General features: G+C 38.3%; 2 protein-coding genes across 3 annotated transcripts in view; one reads left to right on the plus strand and one right to left on the minus strand.

The window, feature by feature from the left end:
* Top2b (DNA topoisomerase II beta) overlaps positions 1-17241 on the plus strand; it is a 70001-nt gene extending 52760 nt beyond the window's left edge. Inside the window, exons 28-36 of the mRNA XM_021202964.2 lie at positions 2232-2426; positions 4266-4410; positions 4626-4787; positions 9008-9209; positions 10052-10131; positions 11642-11752; positions 14960-15085; positions 15783-15877; positions 16753-17241. Of these exons, the coding sequence (XP_021058623.1) occupies positions 2232-2426; positions 4266-4410; positions 4626-4787; positions 9008-9209; positions 10052-10131; positions 11642-11752; positions 14960-15085; positions 15783-15877; positions 16753-16920 (1284 nt within the window). The 3' untranslated portion in view covers positions 16921-17241. The remainder of the gene's footprint in view (positions 1-2231; positions 2427-4265; positions 4411-4625; positions 4788-9007; positions 9210-10051; positions 10132-11641; positions 11753-14959; positions 15086-15782; positions 15878-16752) is intronic.
* A 51-nt stretch (positions 17242-17292) lies between these two features.
* The window catches only part of Rarb (retinoic acid receptor beta), a 334463-nt gene continuing 329247 nt past the window's right edge, over positions 17293-22508 (minus strand). For both annotated transcript variants that reach the window (XM_021202966.2, XM_021202968.1), the window contains 3 exons: positions 21478-21682; positions 20589-20747; positions 17293-18719 (listed from right to left, as the gene is read on the minus strand). In XM_021202966.2, coding sequence (XP_021058625.1) covers positions 18523-18719; positions 20589-20747; positions 21478-21682 — 561 coding nt within the window. In that variant the 3' untranslated portion in view covers positions 17293-18522. The remainder of the gene's footprint in view (positions 18720-20588; positions 20748-21477; positions 21683-22508) is intronic.

The raw sequence follows: 22508 nt of genomic DNA on the forward strand, positions 1-22508 counted from the left end.
CAGTTATAACTTGTAGGCACAAGTGTATCGTATTACTTGCCTGATAGAATTTTTGAAACTTTTTTATGTTGCTGTTTTATGTTCCTGATCTTTTAAGTCCCATAGTATACATTAACCTAATTAATTGATTAGACTTTTTAAAATAGAGCATAGTTTCTTTCTGGAGCTTATATGCCAAAATCCTAATTTTGTGTTGTGGGTATGCTCAGTGGTGCAGCTCTTAGCCTAGCATGAGTGAGACCCTAGTTTCCATATTAAAGATGACCAAACTTACATTAAAAGGAAAATTACTGTTTCTGATTACTATTACTGCACTTCTGGAACTGCTTTAAATTGGATTACTAACTAGAAGAGTGAAACATGTTCATTTTGTGCTTACTTTGCTAGTCGAGATTGCAGAGCTGAACTGTTCCCACTCCAGTCAGTCTCGGCCCCAAGGACTGCTGTTTGCTACACTTTTAATTCCTCAATTTATATTTGATAATTAGCAGTATTCAAACAAAAGGCTCAGCAGTTAAAAGCACTTTTCTAATCTCTTCCAGAGGATCCTATTTCATTCTTTTGACTTATGTCCATAGGCTTCCATACATAATGTAGTATACACTCACACAGAGACATATACATAAATCAAATATCTTTAAATTCTAGAGAGTTTTAATTTTTTGTAGATTAATTGTTTTATGTAACTTGAGTGTTTTGTCTGAATGCGTGTATATATGCATGGGAGCTTCCATGGACTCCAAAAGAGAGTATCAGATCTCCTGGAACTGGAGTTACAGATGTTTATAAGCCACCTTATGTGTGATGGGAATTGAACCTGGGTCCTCTGCAAGAGCAATACTTGCTCTTAACCATTTAGCCATCTCTCCAGCCCCAAGATAAAGTAGTTTTTTGATAACTAAGTATATTTAGGCATAAATTTTATGACTGCATTCTTTAAAGTCGTGATATTATCAATTGAACCTACCTTGTATGCTCATACTGCATTGCATGTAGTTCTCAAATGAAAGAAGTCGTCCTTTCTATAAAACTAACAAGGATTTGAGGCCCATTCCTAAAATAGATATGATAGGACTTTATAAAGCCTTCCACGTGGTCGGTGCCCTGTCAACTCTCAGTTACTTGTTAAGAATATATAATTAGTAAGTAAAAATATCAACATTGAATATCACTGTGTTTGATTTCAAAACCTCGTACTTATAAACTTTTATTATATGTCTTTCAAGAGATGGAACTTTCCTTTGCATCTTTCCAAACTTGTTAGTTTTTTGTTGTTGTTGTTGTTGTTTTGGTTTTTGTTTTTGGGTTTTTTTTTTTTTGGTTTTTCAAGACAGGGTTTTTCTGTGTAGCCCTGGCTGTCCTGGAACTCACTTTGTAGACTAGGCTGGCCTTGAACTCAGAAATCCGCCTGCCTCTGCCTCCCAAGTTTTGGGATTAAAGGTGTGAGCCACCACGCCCGGCACAACTTGTTAGTTATTATGAAGAGTAATTTTGTAGAATTTAGAATTTGTCACATTAATTGTGGTTATATATTTATTTATTTTGATAACGCACCCCATAAGCTCAATGTCTTCAGATTTCTAACTTTAAAATTGTGAATCATTATTATGATTAAAGCAATTGAAAAGAATGACTTCATACTTTTTAAAAGATTTATTTATTTTTTATCTTACTATGCACATAGATGTTTTTCTGCATATATGTCTGTGTACTACCTATGTGACTGGTGCTGAAGAAGTCATGAGAGGAGGTAGAATGCCCTGAAATTGGAGTTAAAATGGAAATGAACCACCATGGGGGTGCTGAAAACTGAGTTCAAGGTCTCTGAAGAGCCACAGTGCTGTGTATAGCTGAGCTATCTGTCCAGCCGCACATCATACTTTTTAACAGAACTGTCTTCTTCTGTGATTTGCCAGGTTTCAGATGACAGCAAGTGGTTCCATCCCATACTCTCATAGGACTATAAAGAACCACTTAGGTTATTAATTACAATTGCTACATTCTATGAAGACTTAGGAAGCTGCTTTCATGAATTGGAATTAAGACTCAGCTGCTCTAACTTAGAAGTTTTTTCTTCTCTTCCCATTATTTTGTCTCTGATTAGATTGGCCAGAAAGAAACCTTTGTTTCTTACCATGTGAATAACTTATTTTAGGTTCTTATGCAATAGTTATTGTTTTTTTTTTAAAGAGCTGTTTTTGTATTCCCCTTCCCTTTGAATCATATTTCAGAAAGTGGAAGCACAAGAGCGGGAAGACATTCTGGCAGGGCTGTCTGGGAAGGCAGTGAAAGGGAAAGTTGGCAAACCTAAGGTAAAGAAACTTCAGCTGGAGGAGACCATGCCCTCACCTTACGGGAGAAGAATTGTTCCAGAAATTACTGCTATGAAGGCAGATGCCAGCAGAAAATTGCTGAAGAAGAAGAAGGTATTACATGTTCCTGTGTCAGCTCATCTAAGTCTACTTTAAGCTTGTGCTTCATCATGCTTTATGATTTATAGTGTATTTGATGTGACAGGAAATATTCTTCCATGAGAGTAAATGCACTGAGGAAGAACACCTTAATCGTCAAGGATCACTCATGTATTTAGAGCCACTTATTTAGTTCAGTTTGTTGCCACCCTTTCATCCCTTCTCAAACTCATGGGCTTAACCCATTTCTTGCCTCAGCCTCCTGAGTTGATTGGGACTACAGGGGCCTAAATTCTGTTTTTAGAATGAGAAACACTCTCTGCTGAACATCTTTCTAAATCAAAGTCTTAGTAAAAACCAACCCAAAACCATACAAATTGTTAACTTTATAAATTTAAATTTTACATTATCATAACAAATTAAGGGAGTGTTAAGCAGAAAATAAACTTTATTTGGCTTCCAAAGTAACTTATCACTTTCTATGATCTCTTTGATTTTTGTTAAACACTATGAAGTACATCTAGCATTAACACACACACACACACACACACACACACACACACACATATATATATATATATATGAAATTTACCCTTGAGCAGGATGGGCCAGGATTAGCCAGATATAAAGGCTTCAGTGAATGTTCAGAGCCAAGAAAGCAGGAATTGTGATGGTCTTACAGAGTCTAAAGTCTAAACAGGTTTGTTTTATAGTCCAAGGAATATGTACGCATATATATTCAACACATAACTGAGAATACAGGCTCTTTATAATTAGTGAATACCCCTAAGTTGGAGGTCAGAGAAACTTTTTAATTATAATTTTTTTGGTTGAGAGCTAGTATTTGCAGCACTTTGAAACATAGGAATGTTTTGACACTAGAGCAGGTATTCTTTATGTCTGATGACTGGGCTGTATTCCTCTGGTCTGGGCCTTCACCTCACTCAGCTTTAACCTTCACTCAGTGACCTCTGTCCTTTGGTGTCAGGTTCATTTCTTATCTTTTTTTTTTCCTGCTTTAGGTAGTGTCAATAAACTTATCTCTGCCTGTCCTGATCTTTGCCCACTTAAAACAGTCACTCTTGAATGTTTGTTTCTGATCTACAATGTAATACCCAAACCCCTCGAACTAAGCATGGCTATGGACCTGCTTTGTTTCTCATCTTGCTGCTTTTATCACTTTTCTACCCACCCGGCAAACTAGATGATTTCTTCAGATCTTGGCAGCAAAGACTCCTTTGGGATGTTTTCTCTGATCCTTGTGAAGCATAATGGTTCACATTTCCTTCAGCTGCTGCTGTCATTCACTTGTGTTTTGACTGGTGTTGTATTAACAGTGTACCTACCGACCAGTTCTCCTGCCCTTACCAATAATTATGGGCTAGATTCAGCCTTATAGTAACTCACAAAATACATCTGTTGTTATTTTCCTTCAGAAATTTGAAAATGTTTTCCTAGTAGGCATAGGCACTGATAGTGTGGGTGTTTTTTTTTGTTTGTTTTTGTTTTTTTTTGTATGTTTGTTCATTTTTGTTTTTGTTTTTTTGCTTTGTTTTTGTTCTTATTTTGAGTATGTACATAGCTTTTGGTCTCATAGCTCCTTTGCTAACCAAGATCCTGGCTTATTCTTTAAGATTTTTCTAAGTGGCTATTATCTCAGTGAATATATCAGAATGTTAGGCTTATAAGCAGTGTTATTTGGAACAGGAAATGAAGTGGATTGAAACATATCTCAAATGGAATACATTAAAAACGCTTACCTGTTATGAAGTGAAACCGTATCTCTAAACTAAGCATTGTTAATTTCCTTTACTTTTCCTCATGACTGGATTTGGTGTGATTTTTAACACATAGGGTGATCCTGATACCACAGTAGTGAAAGTAGAATTTGATGAAGAATTTAGTGGAACACCAGTAGAAGGTACAGGAGAAGAGACATTGACCCCATCTGCTCCTGTAAACAAAGGCCCCAAACCCAAAAGAGAGAAGAAGGAGCCTGGTAAGGCATTAGAATGCTTTTGTAGATGTTTGTGTGTAAGAGACAAAAAAATTACACGGTATGTTTAGTCTACTGCTTTATTTCTTTTTAGTAGTTCAAGTAATATCTTTAGTTTTTATATACGTTTCTATTTTATAATGAACCTTTCATAGAACAGCTTCACCAGTAACTTTGAGTAAATATTAATAAGCAAATTGCCATTGTCTTGCTTTTAGGTACCAGGGTTAGAAAAACACCTACATCAACTGGTAAACCTAATGCGAAGAAAGTGAAGAAACGGAATCCTTGGTCAGATGATGAGTCCAAATCAGAGAGTGACTTGGAAGAAGCAGAACCTGTGGTTATCCCGAGAGATTCTTTGCTTAGGAGAGCAGCTGGTATTGTGATATATTTTATATCTATCTTATTGTATATGATCATTGACTTATACATTTGGTTCAGTAGCATTAACAGTGTCACTAAAGTATTAAATTGTTGGGAACAAAATAAAGTTGGGGGGGCTAGGGGGCCCGGGGAGAAGTGAGATAAGAAAAGGGGCCTAACAGCTGGTTCCTGTACTCTGGGCAGGCAGACTCAGGCAGAACTGCCAGATGCTTTTCCACAGGGCCCCCAGTGAGCATGCCTGACCCATGCGGTGGGCCCCCTGGAGCTACCTTGCTAGCACACCAGGGTTGTGGGAGAGAGGGAATAGGGGAAGAAGTTCTCAATACTGACCAGAGTGGCACAGCGAATTCTAGATGGAGCAGTGACACTCTATGGTTTAAGAACTTTATTATAGAAATGCAGGGGGAAAGAGAAAAGGTGGGGCAGGGGAGGAAGGCTAGAGAGAAAGAGAAAGAAGGAGAGAGGAGAGGAAAGAAGAAGACAAAGAGAACAGGAAGAGGAGAGAGAAGTGAGAGGTAAGAGGACAAAAGAGTGAGAGGGTAAGAGAGTGTGGTGGGCTGAACACCCCTTTTTATGGTCTTCACTGTTGCTAGGTAACTGGGGAGGAGTTTAGCGTGAAGATCAGAAGCTTGGGCCATTGCTTACGTGACTACTGACCATGCTTCTCTTGTGGGGGCTGTGGGGGGCAGTAACTTAGGCAGGGGCCAGAGTTCCAGGAGCATGAGGGAACTCATGAGGGTGAATTAGGACTATCGGGGTTCAGACCTCAGCTTGACTGGAGACCAGCCTGCAATTCCCCACAATTCTTCCTCTTTTTTTATTAGAAAAAAAAATTGGGGGGGGGGTGTCACTGATGTGACTGTGTCATTAGTGGTGAAGATTTAGAGTGGGGTAGAATTATCAGAAGAAAATATATAGCTTAGAGAAATAGCAGAACAAAGCCAGAGTAGTAAGGAGAGTTGAGAAGGCAAGAGATTGTACAGTCAATTCATCAGTTGTTTCATGGGTAGTACAATTTGAGAGTAATAACATCCATTTTGAACAGCAATTAATTAATCTAGATAGACATCATGCTTTCCTTACTATCATATAACTTTCCCCAAAGTTCAACAGCCATTTGGTTTAAGCAAAAAGAGTCCATCTGTAGCTGGAAGGTCCCTTGTCAGTCTTCTGTGGTTCAGCATTTGTCTCGGGAGCCCTTTGTCAGATGAGATTTTTGGAGGAAGGCAGCTTTATCTGTAGGTCTCTGTAGATGTCACTGTTTCAGATGGATCTGCCGCAGCAGGTCCCATGTGGAGATAAACCTTAGAGTAATTATAACAAAGGAGCAGAACACCAGCAGAGGATATCTGCATAGTGTGCATTTCAAAAGTTATGCCTGCAATGGTTTGATTAGGAGCACATCACAGTCCCTTCAGATGGCTAAGAAAGAAAATACAATGTTAATTGTGTAACTGGAGTAGACAGTTAACAGAAAACCGGTTATTAATTAAGGATTGGATGACTTTTGCACCTTAAAGGAAATTTTAAACAAGTTGAAAGAATTTTTAGACATATATCATGAATACTGGAGAGAAAAAGAAGCAAGAAATTTTTGGTTAACAGCACGATTCAGGTATTCCTGTAGGGGGCGCAGCTTCAATGCAGTTTTCCCGGGCTTATCTGGATGGGAGGATGGGTACTTCTCCCTGGATTTTTTTTCTTTATTTTAACTGGTGAGTAAAGGGTTAAGTGTTGGCCAGCCGAGGCGAAGCGTCACTTAGCCACGCCCACGCAGGGCCTGCCTTGGCTCTTTTGCCCCTGCTCTCTTGTTGCCAGTTCTGTCCCCCACCATGAGTTATTTTGCCCACCCCATCTTTGTTTGTTTGTGCGCAGGCCCGAGACTCTCGGCGTGGGCACTTTGCTGCAGGGCTGTGGCAGGGAGGGAGCAGCAGAATTCAGGGAAGAGGCAAAAGTTTTTGAATAGGCACTGCCCAACTGGCCCGACAAAGCCCAGAGCCAGAAAAGTAAAAGGTTGAGGGAGAGACTCTTCGCAGAAGTGTCCTTTGCCCGGCCGCAGCGTAGCATTAGCCCCGCCCACGCAGCATTAATTACTGCCTTGCTGGGCCCTGAACCCAACTCAAAGGCGAACCAAGGTGGGAGGGGCTACAGGGCTGGGGAGAGCCAGCCTTGGTAGTACAACCCTGAGAGAGGAGGGGAGGAGGCGTGCCCAGGAACACTTGGGAGAGAAAGCGAGAACGTAAAAAAGCCACATTTTTAAACTCCATCACTCACGGTCTCTTGGGAAACTTGGAGATTTGACTTCTCTGCGAAGCATTCTTCAGCTGGTTCTGTCTCTCGAAGATGGCATAACCATCCCTCTGTGACCAGTTGTTGGGAACAAAATAAAAGGAGGTGGGGTTGGGGCTGTGGAGGGCGGTACTTTAGGCAGGGGCCGGAGTTCCAGGAGCATGAGGGAACACCTACCATGTTACGTGGGTGAATCAGGATCATCAGGGTTCAGACCTCAGCTTGACTGGATACCAGCCTGCAATTCCCCACATCAAATCATCACTCCAAAGAAAGACAAAGTTAATAATGTTTTTTAAGAACAGATTTATTTTACATTTAAAAATGTTTTATATACATGCATGTCTGTGCAATGTGAGTATGTCTGGTACCTTCTGAGGTCAGAAGAGGGTGCCACATCCTCTGGATCTGGAGTTATGAGTGGATGTAAGCTGCCATTTGGGTGCTAGGAAACCAGCCTGGGTCTTCCTCAAGAACAATTATTCTTACCATTGAGCAATCTCTCCAGCCCGAATCACGCTTTCTACTTCATTTTATTATTAAATCCTAGATAATGCTTCCTCCATGGCTTTGGGATATTTGTTAAAAATGAACAAATCCCAAACCAAAGAACATAAAGATTGTTTTGTCACGGTATTGGCCGCTGTGATAGCTCTGTTGGAAGTTCTCTGTGTAACTGTTCTATCACTTTTATCATGAGAGGTCTCCTCCCTGGAACTGATTCTGTGTGCTCAGTACTCTAAATATAATGCTATGGTTAGACTACAGCGCCTTGTCTTCTAGTGTACTGCTATTAAGAATACGATTTGATCTTAAGTATTCATTCATTGAACTTAGATAGTTATAAAATCTGATTAGTTTGTTTTATGATTCCCTTACATTTTCTTAAGCTTTAATTTATTAAAATGAGTATTAGGACTTTATAGTTAGCTCTGGCAAATATATTTAAATTGCATGCCAGGCTTTAAATTGTTCGATTCTCTTATCAAGTGGGTAAGCTTCTTTTCCTAATGGGTATAGGTATAAATGATAATGGTGAATAATTTACATGGTTAGATTAAGGAACATGAAAATTAATTAGTTAAGACTAGTTAATGCTTCAAAAATTATCCTTACATTTTTCTATACATGGAAAGTAAAATATGAAATTGAGTGTCCAGGTGGTTTAAAAATGCTCCTCTAAGATGTATGCTAGAATTTAAAATAAAACTTACTTGCATTATGCCAGAATGCATAATTCTTCTCTATCGTTGTTTCCTGTCTTACAGGCGTGTACCAGCATGCACAGTGTCTGACTTGACTCAGGGGGACTTGAATCCAGAGATTTTTTGCATACTAGGCAGCATTTGCCAACTGAGCTGATCCTTACATTTTTATTTTACAGTGCAGCTAATCTTAAAGGGAAATTATGTTTTCACTTAGAGAAGCTAAAAGAAACTTTATAATTTTTAAAAGAATGTAAATTCTGTTGTTTGTAATTAAAGAAATAGGAGATATTATATTAATAGTCCTTTGTACAGGGCACACATGGTACAAGGACATATGATGCGGGACATACCAATTATGTTTTTGTGTTCTTGGATAATTAAATACAATGAGAAACATCCTAAACAAGTAGTCCCATCAGTTTATGATGTGCTAACATGCACAGTAAGTACTAGTATCATAGCCTCCTGGAAAGTGTTAAGGGAGACCTAGGTTTTTCATTCTCTAAAAATTCATCTTTTTCTTAATATATTTTAAAAAATATATTTGGTGGTAAATCTTGGATTTTGAGTTTCACATTCTTTTGTTGCTTTTGAGCGAGTCCCTGTGTCACCCAGGGTAGCTGCAAGCTCTTTGGTACAAATGATTCTCCCTTAGTCTCTTAATTATTTGGAACTGTAGCAACATTCTGTTATATTCATTTCTGTTTTCTTCTTAGCTGAAAGACCTAAGTACACTTTTGATTTCTCAGAAGAGGAGGATGATGATGGTGCTGCTGCTGATGACAATAATGATTTAGAAGAACTGAAAGTTAAAGCATCTCCCATAACAAATGATGGGGAAGATGAATTTGTTCCTTCAGATGGCTTAGATAAAGATGAGTATGCTTTTCCTTCAGGCAAACCCAAAGCTACTCCAGAGTAAGTAAAGCAGCAGCCATTATCCAGTAATCTCATGGGCACCGGGAAGGGATCAGTTGGAGCTAAAGGTTTCTTCATGAGATAATTAGTTTGTTAATACTGCAGCTCTTCCTTTAAGTCAAAGACTGGCAAGCTTTTTCATTAAGGGCTTGAAAATAACTATTTTATATGTCCATGTCATATGACTTTATAACAGCTCTTTATAACTGCCCTTAGCAAGAAAGTAACCACAAACAACATGCAAATAAAGGAATGTAATTTGTCCCAGTAAAATGTTTACAAAAATTTCATCTACATGGGGTGTATTTGGACGGCTCCTGGCTTGGGAAATGTTTCTAGGTCTTTAGACTTAGGAAACTTGTTTTTGCAGTAGATTTGTCCTTGGTTACTTTTGATGAATGCCAGCATTAACATGGAGAATGGGAGATTTTTGAATTAAGTTGTTTTTTTTTTTTAAAGACAATTTAACTCAATATATCCAGCCTTGACTAGTTTCTAAAGTAACTGCCCACCTGTGGTCTGTGGCCAGTAATGGTATGGCCACCTGCTATGATAAGGAGTCCACCTTTCTCTTTTTAGTTAGTGTCACTTTGAATAATTTTAAACCATTGCCTGGTTTCCATTCTTATTTTATATTAAATCAGTATTTTTTATCATATATCTATGTTCATGTATTTGCTTACATAAGCTTGTGAGGAAATGGGCAGGGTGTGGGTGTTGCCTTATCTTTTAATAAAGAAAACAAAGGAGAAAGAACTAAAGTTTTGATCATTATAATCCTCAAGTGTATATTATATTGGATATTTTAATTATAGCTCTTTGTGCTATTTTTTTTCTAACAGAAAATCTTCACATGACAAAAAAAGTCAGGATTTTGGAAATCTTTTTTCATTTCCTTCATATTCTCAGAAGTCAGAAGATGGTATGTTCTGTTACTCTTTTCATTAGTTAATTAGTACATTATTGCTGTACTTGATAGAGAGAAAGTTGAAAAATCATTATGCCAGAAGTTAACTGCATAGTTTTTCATTAATGAAAGACTATACTTTGCCCAATATAATAAGACGTACTTATTGACTGGTTAGAATAGGTATTATGGAAGCATGTAGACAGATGCTAGCTCAGTAGGTGTAATGTCTAATAATGAGAAAAATATAAAAATAATTGGAATATTGAAATTTGATTTTCATGGTGATGTTAATCTACTTTTGACTATATGGTATAGATGCAGATTCATCTTACCAAATTCTTATAGCTGAGAAAATAAAACTTATTGGAACAAATATAATTAGGGTATAATTTTTAGTACATATGTGTGTGTGTGTGTGTGTGTGTGTGTGTGTGTGTGTATGGTGTGTGAAAGGGTGTGTACATGTGCTTATGAGGCCCAAGGTTGATGTCAGGTGTCATCTTCCATGTTCTCCACTTTATATATTGACACAGGGTCTCTTCTTGAGCTTGAAGTTTTCCATTTCAGCTAACATAGCTGGTCAGTTTTTTGGTGTAGGAGAAATCTCCTTTCTCCACCTCCTGTGGTCTGGAATCTCAGGCAGGACACTATGCCCCCTTTACTTTTATGTGAGTTTTACTTGCAGAACAAAGGCATTAATGGCTGAGCCAACTCCTAAACCCTTGTTTGGGATGTGTAATTATATACATACAGACACACCTAGACTTGGTACATTTTCTATAAGTTTGGATAGACATTCATTGGCGACACAATTTGTCAAAGCTGTCATGTAAAATTATCAAGTGTAAGAGGTCATTTTAAAATTTCTTGCTATGGTTTGAGCAAGGAAAGAGTTGATTGGTAAATTAAACTAAATTGTGGACAGAAATAAGCTAAAGATGGGCATGGGGGTACATGCCTATCTTAGCACATGGAAGACTGAGGCAGGAAGATTGTAAGTTTAAAGCCAATCTAGGCTACATTGCAAGACTCTGTCTCCTCTACCCCCCAAAAAAGTAAATTAAAGGTAAGCTTGCCTTTGAAATTTGTCTTCAGTGATTTGTTGACTTAAAAATACGAGTTCTTACTGCTTGTTTAGATTTGGGCATTAGTACTGATTTTCTTGAATTGACTAATAGAGTTTGTATAATATACTGAAATTATCACAGCAGAGCCTTCTCACCTAAAAACTAATCATTAAATACTGCTGAACATGCCAATTATCTTTTAAATAATTAGCTCTTGATACAGTTAATTTTCACTGCCATGTTCATTTGAATATTGTTTCACCACAGTTAACATTTTTGAGGTATAACATTGATCTGTTTTCTATTTTCAGCTGTTTGTGTACTGTGGATTATATGGTCAAAATAGAAACAAGATCTTATTAGATCTATTAGCTAAAAAGAAGTCATCAAAGACTCAGTTTACTAAGAGGTCTTTATAAAGTCTCTTTACTAACAAGCAGCTTTGAAATTTTTAGACTCAGGTAAATTTGACAGTAATGAAGAAGATACCGCTTCTGTTTTTGCACCATCATTTGGTCTGAAGCAAACCGATAAAGTTCCAGGTAAAACAGTCGCTGCTAAAAAGGGTATGTACTTTATACCTGATTGTTTTATTGCATAATCTATGTAGAAATAATTGATGTGAAAGAGAATCTAATATAATTTTAAACTGTTTGCATGAGTACTTGACTGTGAAACTTAAGAATTGCTAAAATATCTATTAGACCATATTCTAAGTCCCCCACACCTCCTACTTTCAAATGTTTGTTTTTAAGTTTGTATATGAGGTAAAACATGCTAAAATTGCAGTTTAGCAAGCTGGTGGTGGCACACTTCTTTAATCCCAGCACTGGGGAGGCAGAGGCAGGCCTCTGTGAGTTTAATGCCAGCCTGGTCTAGAATGTGAGTTCAGGATAATCTAGGCTAAACAGAGAACCCCTGTCTAGAACATTCTACCACCCCCAAAGAAAAAGAATTGAGTTTAAAGGTTGCCCACCGTAAGAGCTCTTGGCAGCTGATGACTTCATAGGGAGGGTATCATTCTTTGAAGGCAATCCCACTACTAGGGTTCCTCTGCTCATAGGAGCATTAAATTGGACTTAGTGGGTTATAAAAAATGAAGTTGGAAGAGGGGCATGTGGAGCAGATATGAGAGAAATTGGAGAAGGTAAATAGGGTGGATATTGGCATGTTTCATTGTATAAATATGTGAAATTATCAAGATTAAATAATTGTAAGAAAAGATAGTTTTCCTATAAAGCTCCTTTGGTAGATTGGGTGGAAAATACGCATTTATCTTGATTCAATATTATGTTAGTTCTCCTTCCTACAGTTAGCATATTCCTTTTCTTTTTGAATTATAGTTTCTCCCTCCCCACCATAGCCTTTGTTCATAAAATGCTGAGTTGCTTTATTAATATTATACAGTTGCAAACTATGTAACTTGTTCATTTTTAAGTTCAGTATTAGTGCTTTATACTTAAAAATAATATTTACTTTAAAAATACACATCTAGGTAAGATATTAAGCCATATGGACTGCTCCCTAAAAGCAAAGAGTTCTATAGTATACACCATTAGAGACACATGTGTACTGGATGTAGCAGAACTGATCATCATAAGAGGCTGTTCTATCTGGATGCACTAGAACTCTGCGGACATTGTGCAGAGGAGTATCAGGCAGCATTCTAGGGGCCACCCCAACAGGCTCACCTCATCTTCAAGACATATTGGCCTGTGTCTACATTTCTTTTTTTGTTTTTTATCCAGCATAATATTTTTATTTATTATTTGGGGATTTCACATAATGCACCCCATGGCACTCACTTCCCAGTCAGTCCTCCTAGTGTCTACATTTCTTATTAACTCTCCCCACCTCACCCAGCTACCTTCCAGCAGTGATTGAGAAAAGCAGGTATAGAAGGCTCTCAGGTTCTGAGTCTGGGTTGTTGTATTGGCTCTCCAAAGTTCTTCAAGAGGATTAATTAAGCTTCAAGACTATGGGCTGGCTTGATAACTGACCCCTTGACTGATTGCTCTTCATTGTCTAAATTCTGTACTTTCTCTCATCACCTACTAAGTAAATATTTATGCTTGAATCCATACCCAGGGGTCAGTTAGGTTCTGAACTCTAACTAAGACAGATTCTATAATTTCCTTTCAAGATATCATTTTTAGGGCTGGAGAGATAGGTCAGTGGTTAAGAGCACTTGCTATTCTTTTAGAGGACTTAGGTTCAGTTCCCAGCATTTATATCAGGTGTCTCACAAATACCTTTTATTCTAGTACCTAGGATCTGATATACTCTTCTGGTCATGTGGGCACTGCATATATGTGGAGCCCATAAGGAAAAACAGGCATGTATGCAAATAAATACATGTAATTTTTCTTAAGCAAAAACATTCAAAAATATTTTAAGAGATTTTTTTTCTTTAAGTCTTCATATGAGCATCTTGTAAAATACTGTGGGACATATATCCCTTCTTGAAATCTGTCACCATGTTTCTTTCATTAAGCTAATGAGCTCAAGTTTAACATTAACTAAAAGACCAGACCATTTTCCACCTAGCCTATTTAGCTGTTTCTCTGCTAGCTGGATGGAGCTTGTATTAGTTGAACTGAGAAGCTGCCTTCAAAGACCTCAGCAAGATCTTTCTCTACCTTCCTGAAATACAATTAGCAGTTAGTACCTCAGAGAAAAGACACACTACAGCCCTGCCTCCTAAGAACTGCCTATGCTAATCTGATTTACAGATATTATTATTCTCATTATGTTCTGTAGTTCCAATATTTTGCAGCAAAAGGCAACCTATATTTAAATAATATCTGGTGGGAGGTGTTGAAAGTGCCATATAACTTCTTCAGGCTTGAAAATGTGACCAGAGAATACTGGTTTCTATGGCCCTGTTGTGATGAACATGCATTCCTGCTAGAAGCTGCCTTTGGATTCCTGTAGTAGATTTAGTCATGAGTAATCAGAAGGAGTAATGCCATAGTCTTTGGCTCCCTCTTCATGCACAGTTCCTTCTGCTGTTCACCAGTGAGGGGCACTATGTTTTATCTCAGCTTGAGACTCAGTTCTGCTTTTCAGTGCATTAGCAACACTTTTCAGTTTCTAATAGGAACCTTTGCCACTCATTTCAATCCGTCTAATACATTTGTTTTCCAGTCTCATTTTTATTGCACAAGTACAAAGTGATTATAGTGTTTATATGAACTATATATACAAGGTTTCTTTTTTAAACATAATAACAATAAAGTGGGCCTTGTATCTATGGATCTAGGATTTTCATGTTTCTTTCCACATAAAAATGCCAAGTCTTGATATTAACTACTAGAGGGAAATGAGATGCTTTGTATTTGTTCTATTTGAGAACAAGACAACCAATAAAATTCTTCCCTCTACTAAATTATCTTTATAAACTACAACTTAGTGTGTGCTTGTACATGGGTTATATAATTAGTGTGTCAAAGATAATTTTTTGGACATGAATATATATTTAAAAGATGCAGTGTAATTTCCTTTAATATTCTTTGTTTAAACTATCTCAATTGAATTACCTAAAAAAAGTATGCCAAATTGAATAATACTTGTTTTATCATCTATAGGATGATATTTATCTTTATATTGGCACCAAGCAGAGAGAAAACATTTCTTGGTTTAATGACTCAGTTTCTTATCAATAATAATAATAATAATAATAATAATAACATCCACTGTTACAGAATTCACACCAGCTTGGTTTGATGGTAAGTACATTGCACTGACCAACTAAAAGGATGTTTGCTTACTAGGTAAACCACCTTCAGATACAGCCCCTAAAGCTAAGAGAGCCCCTAAACAGAAGAAGGTAGTAGAGACTATAAACTCTGACTCAGATTCTGAATTTGGCATTCCAAAGAAGACTACAACACCAAAAGGTGAGGACTGGCTTTGTATAATTCTTAAATACAAGCTATAAAGAAAATATTTCTTTCTTCAATTTTATTGAGTTTAGTGACAGGGTACCTACTTTATTTTAAATTGGCTCACATACACATTGTACCATACTGCATTCTAGTGAAGGACATAGAGCAGTTTAGTACAATTAGTTGTGAGTTAAAACATTGACCAGATTAAATAAATATACTGAAAATAAGACAAAAAGATGCCACAGCGAACTTCCTTGGGTCTGTCCAACCTCTGCCTCTCACTTCCTGTGTGTGGTTTATTGAGGAAAGCTTAAAAAATAAATTATCGGAGAACCTATGGAGGTCAATATATAGGCAGGCATGGTATGAAGCCTTGTAAGTTTATTGATTTTTGACAGGTAACTTACTCACTCTTGTAAGAAGTTTGATTCCTAAATTCAGTAGTTGTATTTGTACAATGCTTGTCTTTTATCAGAACTTAATCATTGAAACTTATTTCCAGGATTTTCTCACTTGTTTAAGTATATTTTTAAAATACTCTTTAGTCAACATATACTCCATGCTGTCAAAGTCTATGTATGTCATTTATAGTGTGCAGGTAGGATTGCAGGTCCCACTGTTGGGCATGCCAAAGAAAGAATTGTAATTCTTGGGCATTTATCTTACTTACCTTTGGGAGGAAAAAGTTTTTTCATGTGTTTTTTAGGTAAAGGCCGAGGGGCAAAGAAAAGGAAAGCATCAGGCTCAGAAAATGAAGGTGATTATAACCCTGGAAGGAAACCATCTAAAACAGCCAGCAAGGTAAGCAGAACACCTCCAAGCATGGCTCATGGTCTGCACTGCATGTGGTCGCCCCTGATGGATGCCCTGTCAGAGCGACAGCAGGAGACATCATTATTTGTATCACTAGTCTAATTCTTATGCAGAGAGAGCACCATAAGTCAACTTAATCAGAACCTTTGTTTCATCTATTGAACTATTGTAGGTATATGCTACTTGCATATTAGAATATTCTTACGAACTTGGATTAATTTGATTTTTAAAAAATGAGTTTGTTTGACTATGCCTAGTATTTATTTCTAATTAATCTGACTCTTTAGAAACCTCCTTTCTTTTGAGTGGCCTTAGCTGCACTCTCTTTGCCACTTATTTTATCTTCCTCATAAAACTTACAAATACACATATGGATGGTTATAGCTTTAGAGATTTGTCCTCTCCATCACTTCCCTTCTCTGTTTCTAATCTACTCTGTGACTTTTTAAAATACTTTTTATCAATACTTGTGGTAGTGTGTGCTATATACTGTTCATAGTCTTGTTCTGCTCCCATAAATTCTGAATATGTTCTTAAAAATAGGGTAACTCAAATATTTTCTGATGTGGATATGTATATACTTGTTTAATAATAAAGTGTTGGATTAGTGATGTTGCACTGATGAGAGCTTAACTGGGCTCTTGATGACAAAAGAACCCAAGGTAGGCAATTACCATATCTAATCTGTCTTTTCTTCCATAATTCATTTTAGTCTTAATTTAGCATGTCAATTATAATATTAAAAGTATGGTTATTGGTAATATGCCATAAATGTAAGTATAAGGAATAATAGTTCTTAACACTGTATTTTCCTTACTTTGAGATTTTTAACCTTCCTTTTTATTGTTTTGGTGGGTGGTTAGAAACCGAAGAAAACATCTTTTGATCAAGATTCAGATGTAGACATCTTCCCTTCAGACTTCACTTCTGAACCACCTGCTCTCCCACGGACTGGTCGGGCTAGGAAAGAAGTAAAATATTTTGCAGAGTCTGATGAAGAAGAAGATGTTGATTTTGCAATGTTTAATTAAGTGCCCAAAGAGCACGAACATTTTTCAAAAATACCTTGTGTTGTCCTTTGTCTTTTCTGTCTCAGAATTTTGTACATCTGGCTTATTTTAATGTGATGATGTAATTGATGGTTTTTTATTATTGTGGTAGGCCTTTTAACATTTTGTTCTTACACATACAGTTTTATGCTCTTTTTTACTCATTGAAATGTCATGTGTTGTCTGATTGGCTTGTAGAATTGTTATAGATTACCGTGCATTAGCACAGATTTTAATTGTCATGATTGCAGACTACAGACCTGCTTTTTGAAATGAAATTTAAACATTAAAAATGGAACTGTGTTCTTAGACTCTTTACTGAAGGTGAAACCATAGTGAAAGTTCCCACACACCTTTAAAATAAATATATTTATTCTTTGCCAGGAGACTCCATGGAAAAAGGTAAACAGTATATGAACATAGAAAGCACTGTTAAACCATCTCAATGTACAAACAGAGCTAGTGGTATATCACAGACTTTTGCTAATATATCAAAAACGAACAAACAAAAATTCCACTAGTGCTTACATGAGAACTCAGAAGCCGACACTTGAGTCTGTCAACTACTCATTCTCCCAGAGCTATCAGTCTGCATCATGGTGATTGAACAAGGCCAGAGGAGGCCACTTGCCCATACCTTCAAGCATCAAGACTGGGGGAAATCCCAGGATCAGGCCTGAGTCAGCAAGGACACTGGACACTAGAGTCCAGACGGCAGACTAACTTGCTGATTATCCTGTGATATTTCTCCAATGGCTTGTGAACAGGTAAACAAACTTATTAACACTGGACAGTGTTTTTGCCTTGGAGGCTATCATGACTGTAAAAATGCTTCATTTTTTTCATTCGATAGTTGTGTCATTAAGGAATAAACCACTTTTAATTTAAAGTGACATCATTAACAATTGAACAATGACATTGGATTAACTGAACTGGCAGTTTCACTGATACAGAATTCTCTTCTGCTAGTGCAGTGAAGTGGCATACTCTATCTGGGCAACATAAGAGAAAGAATGCAGCTTGAGAGCATGGAAAAGCAAGGAGAGGCTTCCACTACTTAAACCAGAGTGTCTTTAGTCTTATCTTGTACTGTACAAAGGTCCTGGTTCCTTACCGTGAGGCCTTGGTATTCATGAAAGCAAGATGTACAGTGGATGTACAGTGGTTACTCCACAACCTTGGTGTCTTGGTTATTGAGTAGGCAAGACAAAAGAAAGCACCAACATACAGTATAGAAAGAACAAAGCCGTACTTCTATATGTACAAAGTCTTCAGAAACTTAACCAGGGCTAAATCATCTCAACTGGGTCTTTGCCATGCATCTTGACTGTTCAGAGAGGAAAGTAGAAGCTTTAAACTAGATTCTGGTGGCATGAAATGGCTGATTTTCAGAATTTGAAAAGTTTGTATTTCTAGGGAAGTTACACAGTAAGGAATATATATTGATACATATGAAAACTTCTTGGTCCTTTTTGAGTTTAACATATTTCAGTTCAAAAACTAAGCAGCAGTAAAAATGTTTTCCTTGCATTTTCAATCTGGAACGGAAGGTCCTGGGGAATGTCTGCAACAGCAGGGAATGTCTCACTGCAGCAGTGGTGACTGGCTGACTCCACTGTTCTCCACTGAGCTGGGGGACACGCTGGGACTGTGCTCTGCTGTATTCCCACTTGAACTTGGGGTCAAGGGTTCATGTCCTTCAGAATTCTCCAGCATTTCCTGAATGAGGGGTGGCATTGATCCAGGAATTTCCATTTTCAAGGTAATTACACGTTCTGCACCTTTTTCAAGAGGTAATAGAAAACCTGTCAGATAAGGGCTCAGCTAGATACTAAGAAACCAACATTCACCTTCAGGTGTGTAAAAGTTGTGTAATACAGGTATCAAGTGACTTGTGTCTTTGTTGAAAAGAACCAACTTATTGGAAGTAAAAAATATAAGGTGTTTACACTGGGAATGTCAGCCACCAGATATGTCAAGTGTGCTTCGAGATCCCAGTTAGATTGGTTCTCAGGCACAGGCTGATCCACCACTCCCTTTGAAAACAGAATATGTACTAATAGGGCACACCAGAAGTTCTCAGTCTTTAAGGAAAAGAAGTGGAGATATGTGATGTACATATTTGATAGTTGCAGTGCTTCAGTCAAATTCAGGATATAAAATTTACAAAGAGAAGTCACTGATGAAAGATCAGGAAAATAAAGGTAAAAAGGATGGGCAGTTTCCACAATGGAAAGATTGTATTTGGTGGTTTTCTGCAACCCAGTCCAGCACCAGGTGGTTTCATGCCACCACCTCCCCCCACCCCGACATGCAGCTGGTTAGGTGGAAACATGTAAATACCAAAACTACCTCAGAACCATGTGGCTAGCATTCCTGGACTGACTCTGCTAATATGGGGCTTGGGACATTTCTGTGTGTGGCTGCTAATCCTCAGGTCACTGGAATGGATATCTATAGGGTGATAGGAACACACACACTCTCTCTCTCCCTTTCTCTCTCTCTCTCTCTCTCTCTCTCTCTCTCTCTCTCTCTCTCTCTCTCTCTCTCTCACATACATCTCTCCTCTGCATTCAATTACATCCATTCAATTGTCTTTTTGCATCTCTTAATCCTATGGTGGAAATGAACTTAGAATGTTCCCCTCATCTCCCTCAAACCAAACAAACAAACAAACAAAAGAAAAACAAAACCAACCCACAAAACAAACAAACAAACAAAACAACAACAACAACAAAAAAGAATGGGGGTTTCTTGTCAAGCAAGTTCACTGTGCATTTAAGCACTTTTGTGTCTTGACTTGCCAAGATCCTGAGGTGTAGAATCTGCTAATGGGGAGGAGCATGATAGGTAATAGCATGGCTGGCACAAGGAATAATTGCTGAGTCATCTCCATAGAAAAGCCCTCTGCACCCAGCTATGAGAAGCCTCTAGGCATTTCTGTAGTTGCCTGAGTTGCCACATAGACTGAGAATCATGAGGCGAGAGTATTTATATCTCTCCGCCAGGCAAGAATCCTTTACTCAGAAGTGCCTACACCAGAGCTACAGTCACAGTGACCTTCATTTGCCTAGGGGTTAGGGCACCATGGAAAAATAGGCTGAGTGTATAGAAGCCTAAGTTATCTGAAAAGCTGGAATAAAATGTATGGAATCAAAAATAAAACCTGAAAAAAAGGGGGCGGTGGTGAGGGCTCAGAGCTTGCTCTGTAAGCAGCTTGACTGAGTTGGTGCCCTAGAAAGGACACAGAGATTGAGGGAGAGAAGTGACTCCACATAATTGTCCTTTAACCTCCAAGGGCATGCATATGAGCTCCGGCAATAACAACAGTCTTAAAAAAACACACCATCTTGGAAGAGTTGCTCGTCTACCCAGCATCCATTCTAAAACAATTATCTCTTAATATCACTGGGCAGTGGTATCTGCTTTTACTATCTCACATCAGAGACAACATCACAATGTCTTCCTAAGGAAACCTGAGGCGCTCTCAACTACACACACATGGGTGCTCAGACAATGCTAGTTCCTTTTGAATTCTATGAGATAGACATCCAACTTAAGCAGTAATGGGACTCTTGGTATTAAAACACGGGACTTACAAAGCAAAGGCTGGCCAAGCTCTGCTCTACTTTCCACCCTTGAAAACATACCTTTTGCGCTGATGCTGCGGAGATCTGTGATTTTCATTAAGATCTTTGGAAACATGTGAGGCTTGCTGGGCCGTCGTTTTCTAATGTAAATCTTTAGTGCCTCCAGCAGTGGTTCTTGGAGCTTGTCTACCTTTGTTGGTTCCTCAAGGTCCTGGCGGTCTGCATGGCAGGAGAAAGTATTCAGTGTTTAGTGTTCAGACAGTCAGGGACTGCTGCCTATCCTTCCTTGTCTCCTATTCCTCCTGTACAGTGGCTTTATTTGGTGACTCAGTTGTACACTAAATTGAATAAATGCAATTGCTTTAAGCAGTGACACTTGAAGATATCCCCTTAGTAAGCTCATTTGATGCCCACTTGCTCAAGTCCAGAGGCAAGAATTACCTCTTAAGGCCAGATGGTGTCAGCATTGAGCTGAACAAAGGAACCTTGGGCAGCCTGTAAAAGCCAGGTGGATAACCTTTCCCCTTCATTACAACCATTACTTTTGAGCTAAAATTGGCTTCTAGTTAGCCAGCAGGGGTCACTACAGAGAAGGGGCCATACTTTATTCCAGCCCACCAGGTAGGCACCTGTATGGTGGGGAAGACCAAGTGGTGATTTGAATTCAAATAACATGTGATTCATGTAGGTCATCACTACAATGTCCTGGGCACACAGCAGTATGATCCTGCTTTTACAAAAGCACAAGAGAAAGAGGAAAAACTGCATTTTGGCATTTCTTTCAGAGCAGAAGGAGCTCAAACACTAGTACTTAGTCTGCAACAGAAAGAAGGACAACTGCCCAGTGTAATCACACCTTTCTCCATGCAAAAGAACCCCAGAGGAGATCTCTTCTGTGACTTTGTAATTGCTCAGCTGGGGTTTGGTGACGGTTTCTAAGGAGTCATACCTCCACAGATTAAACAGATGGCACTGAGAAGGCCAGTTTCTGTGTCATCCATTTCCAAAGGCAGGAGCTGGTTGGCAAAGGTGAACACAAGGTCAGTCAGAGGACCGAAGCCAGCATTGTGCATCTGAGTTCGATTTAGTGTAAGGCCATCAGAGAAAGTCATGGTGTCTTGCTCTGGGGTATACCTGGTACAAATTCTGAGAATCTGGAAGAAAAAAAAAAAAGTATGCATGTACACACTTGCTGCATTATCTATGACGGCCCACCCTGACAGCACTGCCCAGATCTATGGTAGAAGAAAACGTATCCCCCAAGGAGCCTGGGTCACATGGACAGTATGCCCCACTGTTGAGGTGATGGCTTCTTTTTTAACTGTTAGCAGATGTTGAAGAACAGAGATAAAGTTATTCAAGGAATAATACGTAGGACTCACATTTTGAGAAATAACGTTTTACTAAAATAAATCATCATTTGATTGAAATATCTATTTCTTGAATACTTACCTCTCGGGCACTAAGCCAGGTACTAGAGCAAAGAAGATTAACAAGATTCTATTTTCAAAAGTTTAGTCAACCAAAAATAAGTAAGGATGATCCTTACCAACTGTGATAGTTAATCTTCATGTCAACTTATGGGATCTAAACTTGCTATGGGAACACACATACTTCTGGGCATGTCTGAGTGATGGTATTTCACAAGGGCTAAACTAGTCAGACAAGATGCATCCTGAATGTGTGTGGCACACACTCCAGAGACTAGGAGCTTCCAGACTGAAAAAAACTGGCATTTTCTTGACTCTGGGTACAACGTGACCAGTTGCCTCACAGTCCTGCATACATGGCTTTCTTATCATTGTGGCTTGTATTCTCAAACCATGAGCTCAAATATACCTCCCTTAACTTGTGTCTTTCAGATATTTGTTAGTAGCCACAGGAAGGTAACTATGAGAAGTCTTTATTAGATACTTAGCATGCACCATACCCAGCCTCTCAGATGAACATCCTATAGTTACAGCTGTAATGTTTACAGGG

This window comes from Mus pahari, chromosome 8, assembly GCF_900095145.1.
Source record: "Mus pahari chromosome 8, PAHARI_EIJ_v1.1, whole genome shotgun sequence".
NCBI classification, from domain to species: Eukaryota; Metazoa; Chordata; class Mammalia; order Rodentia; family Muridae; genus Mus; species Mus pahari.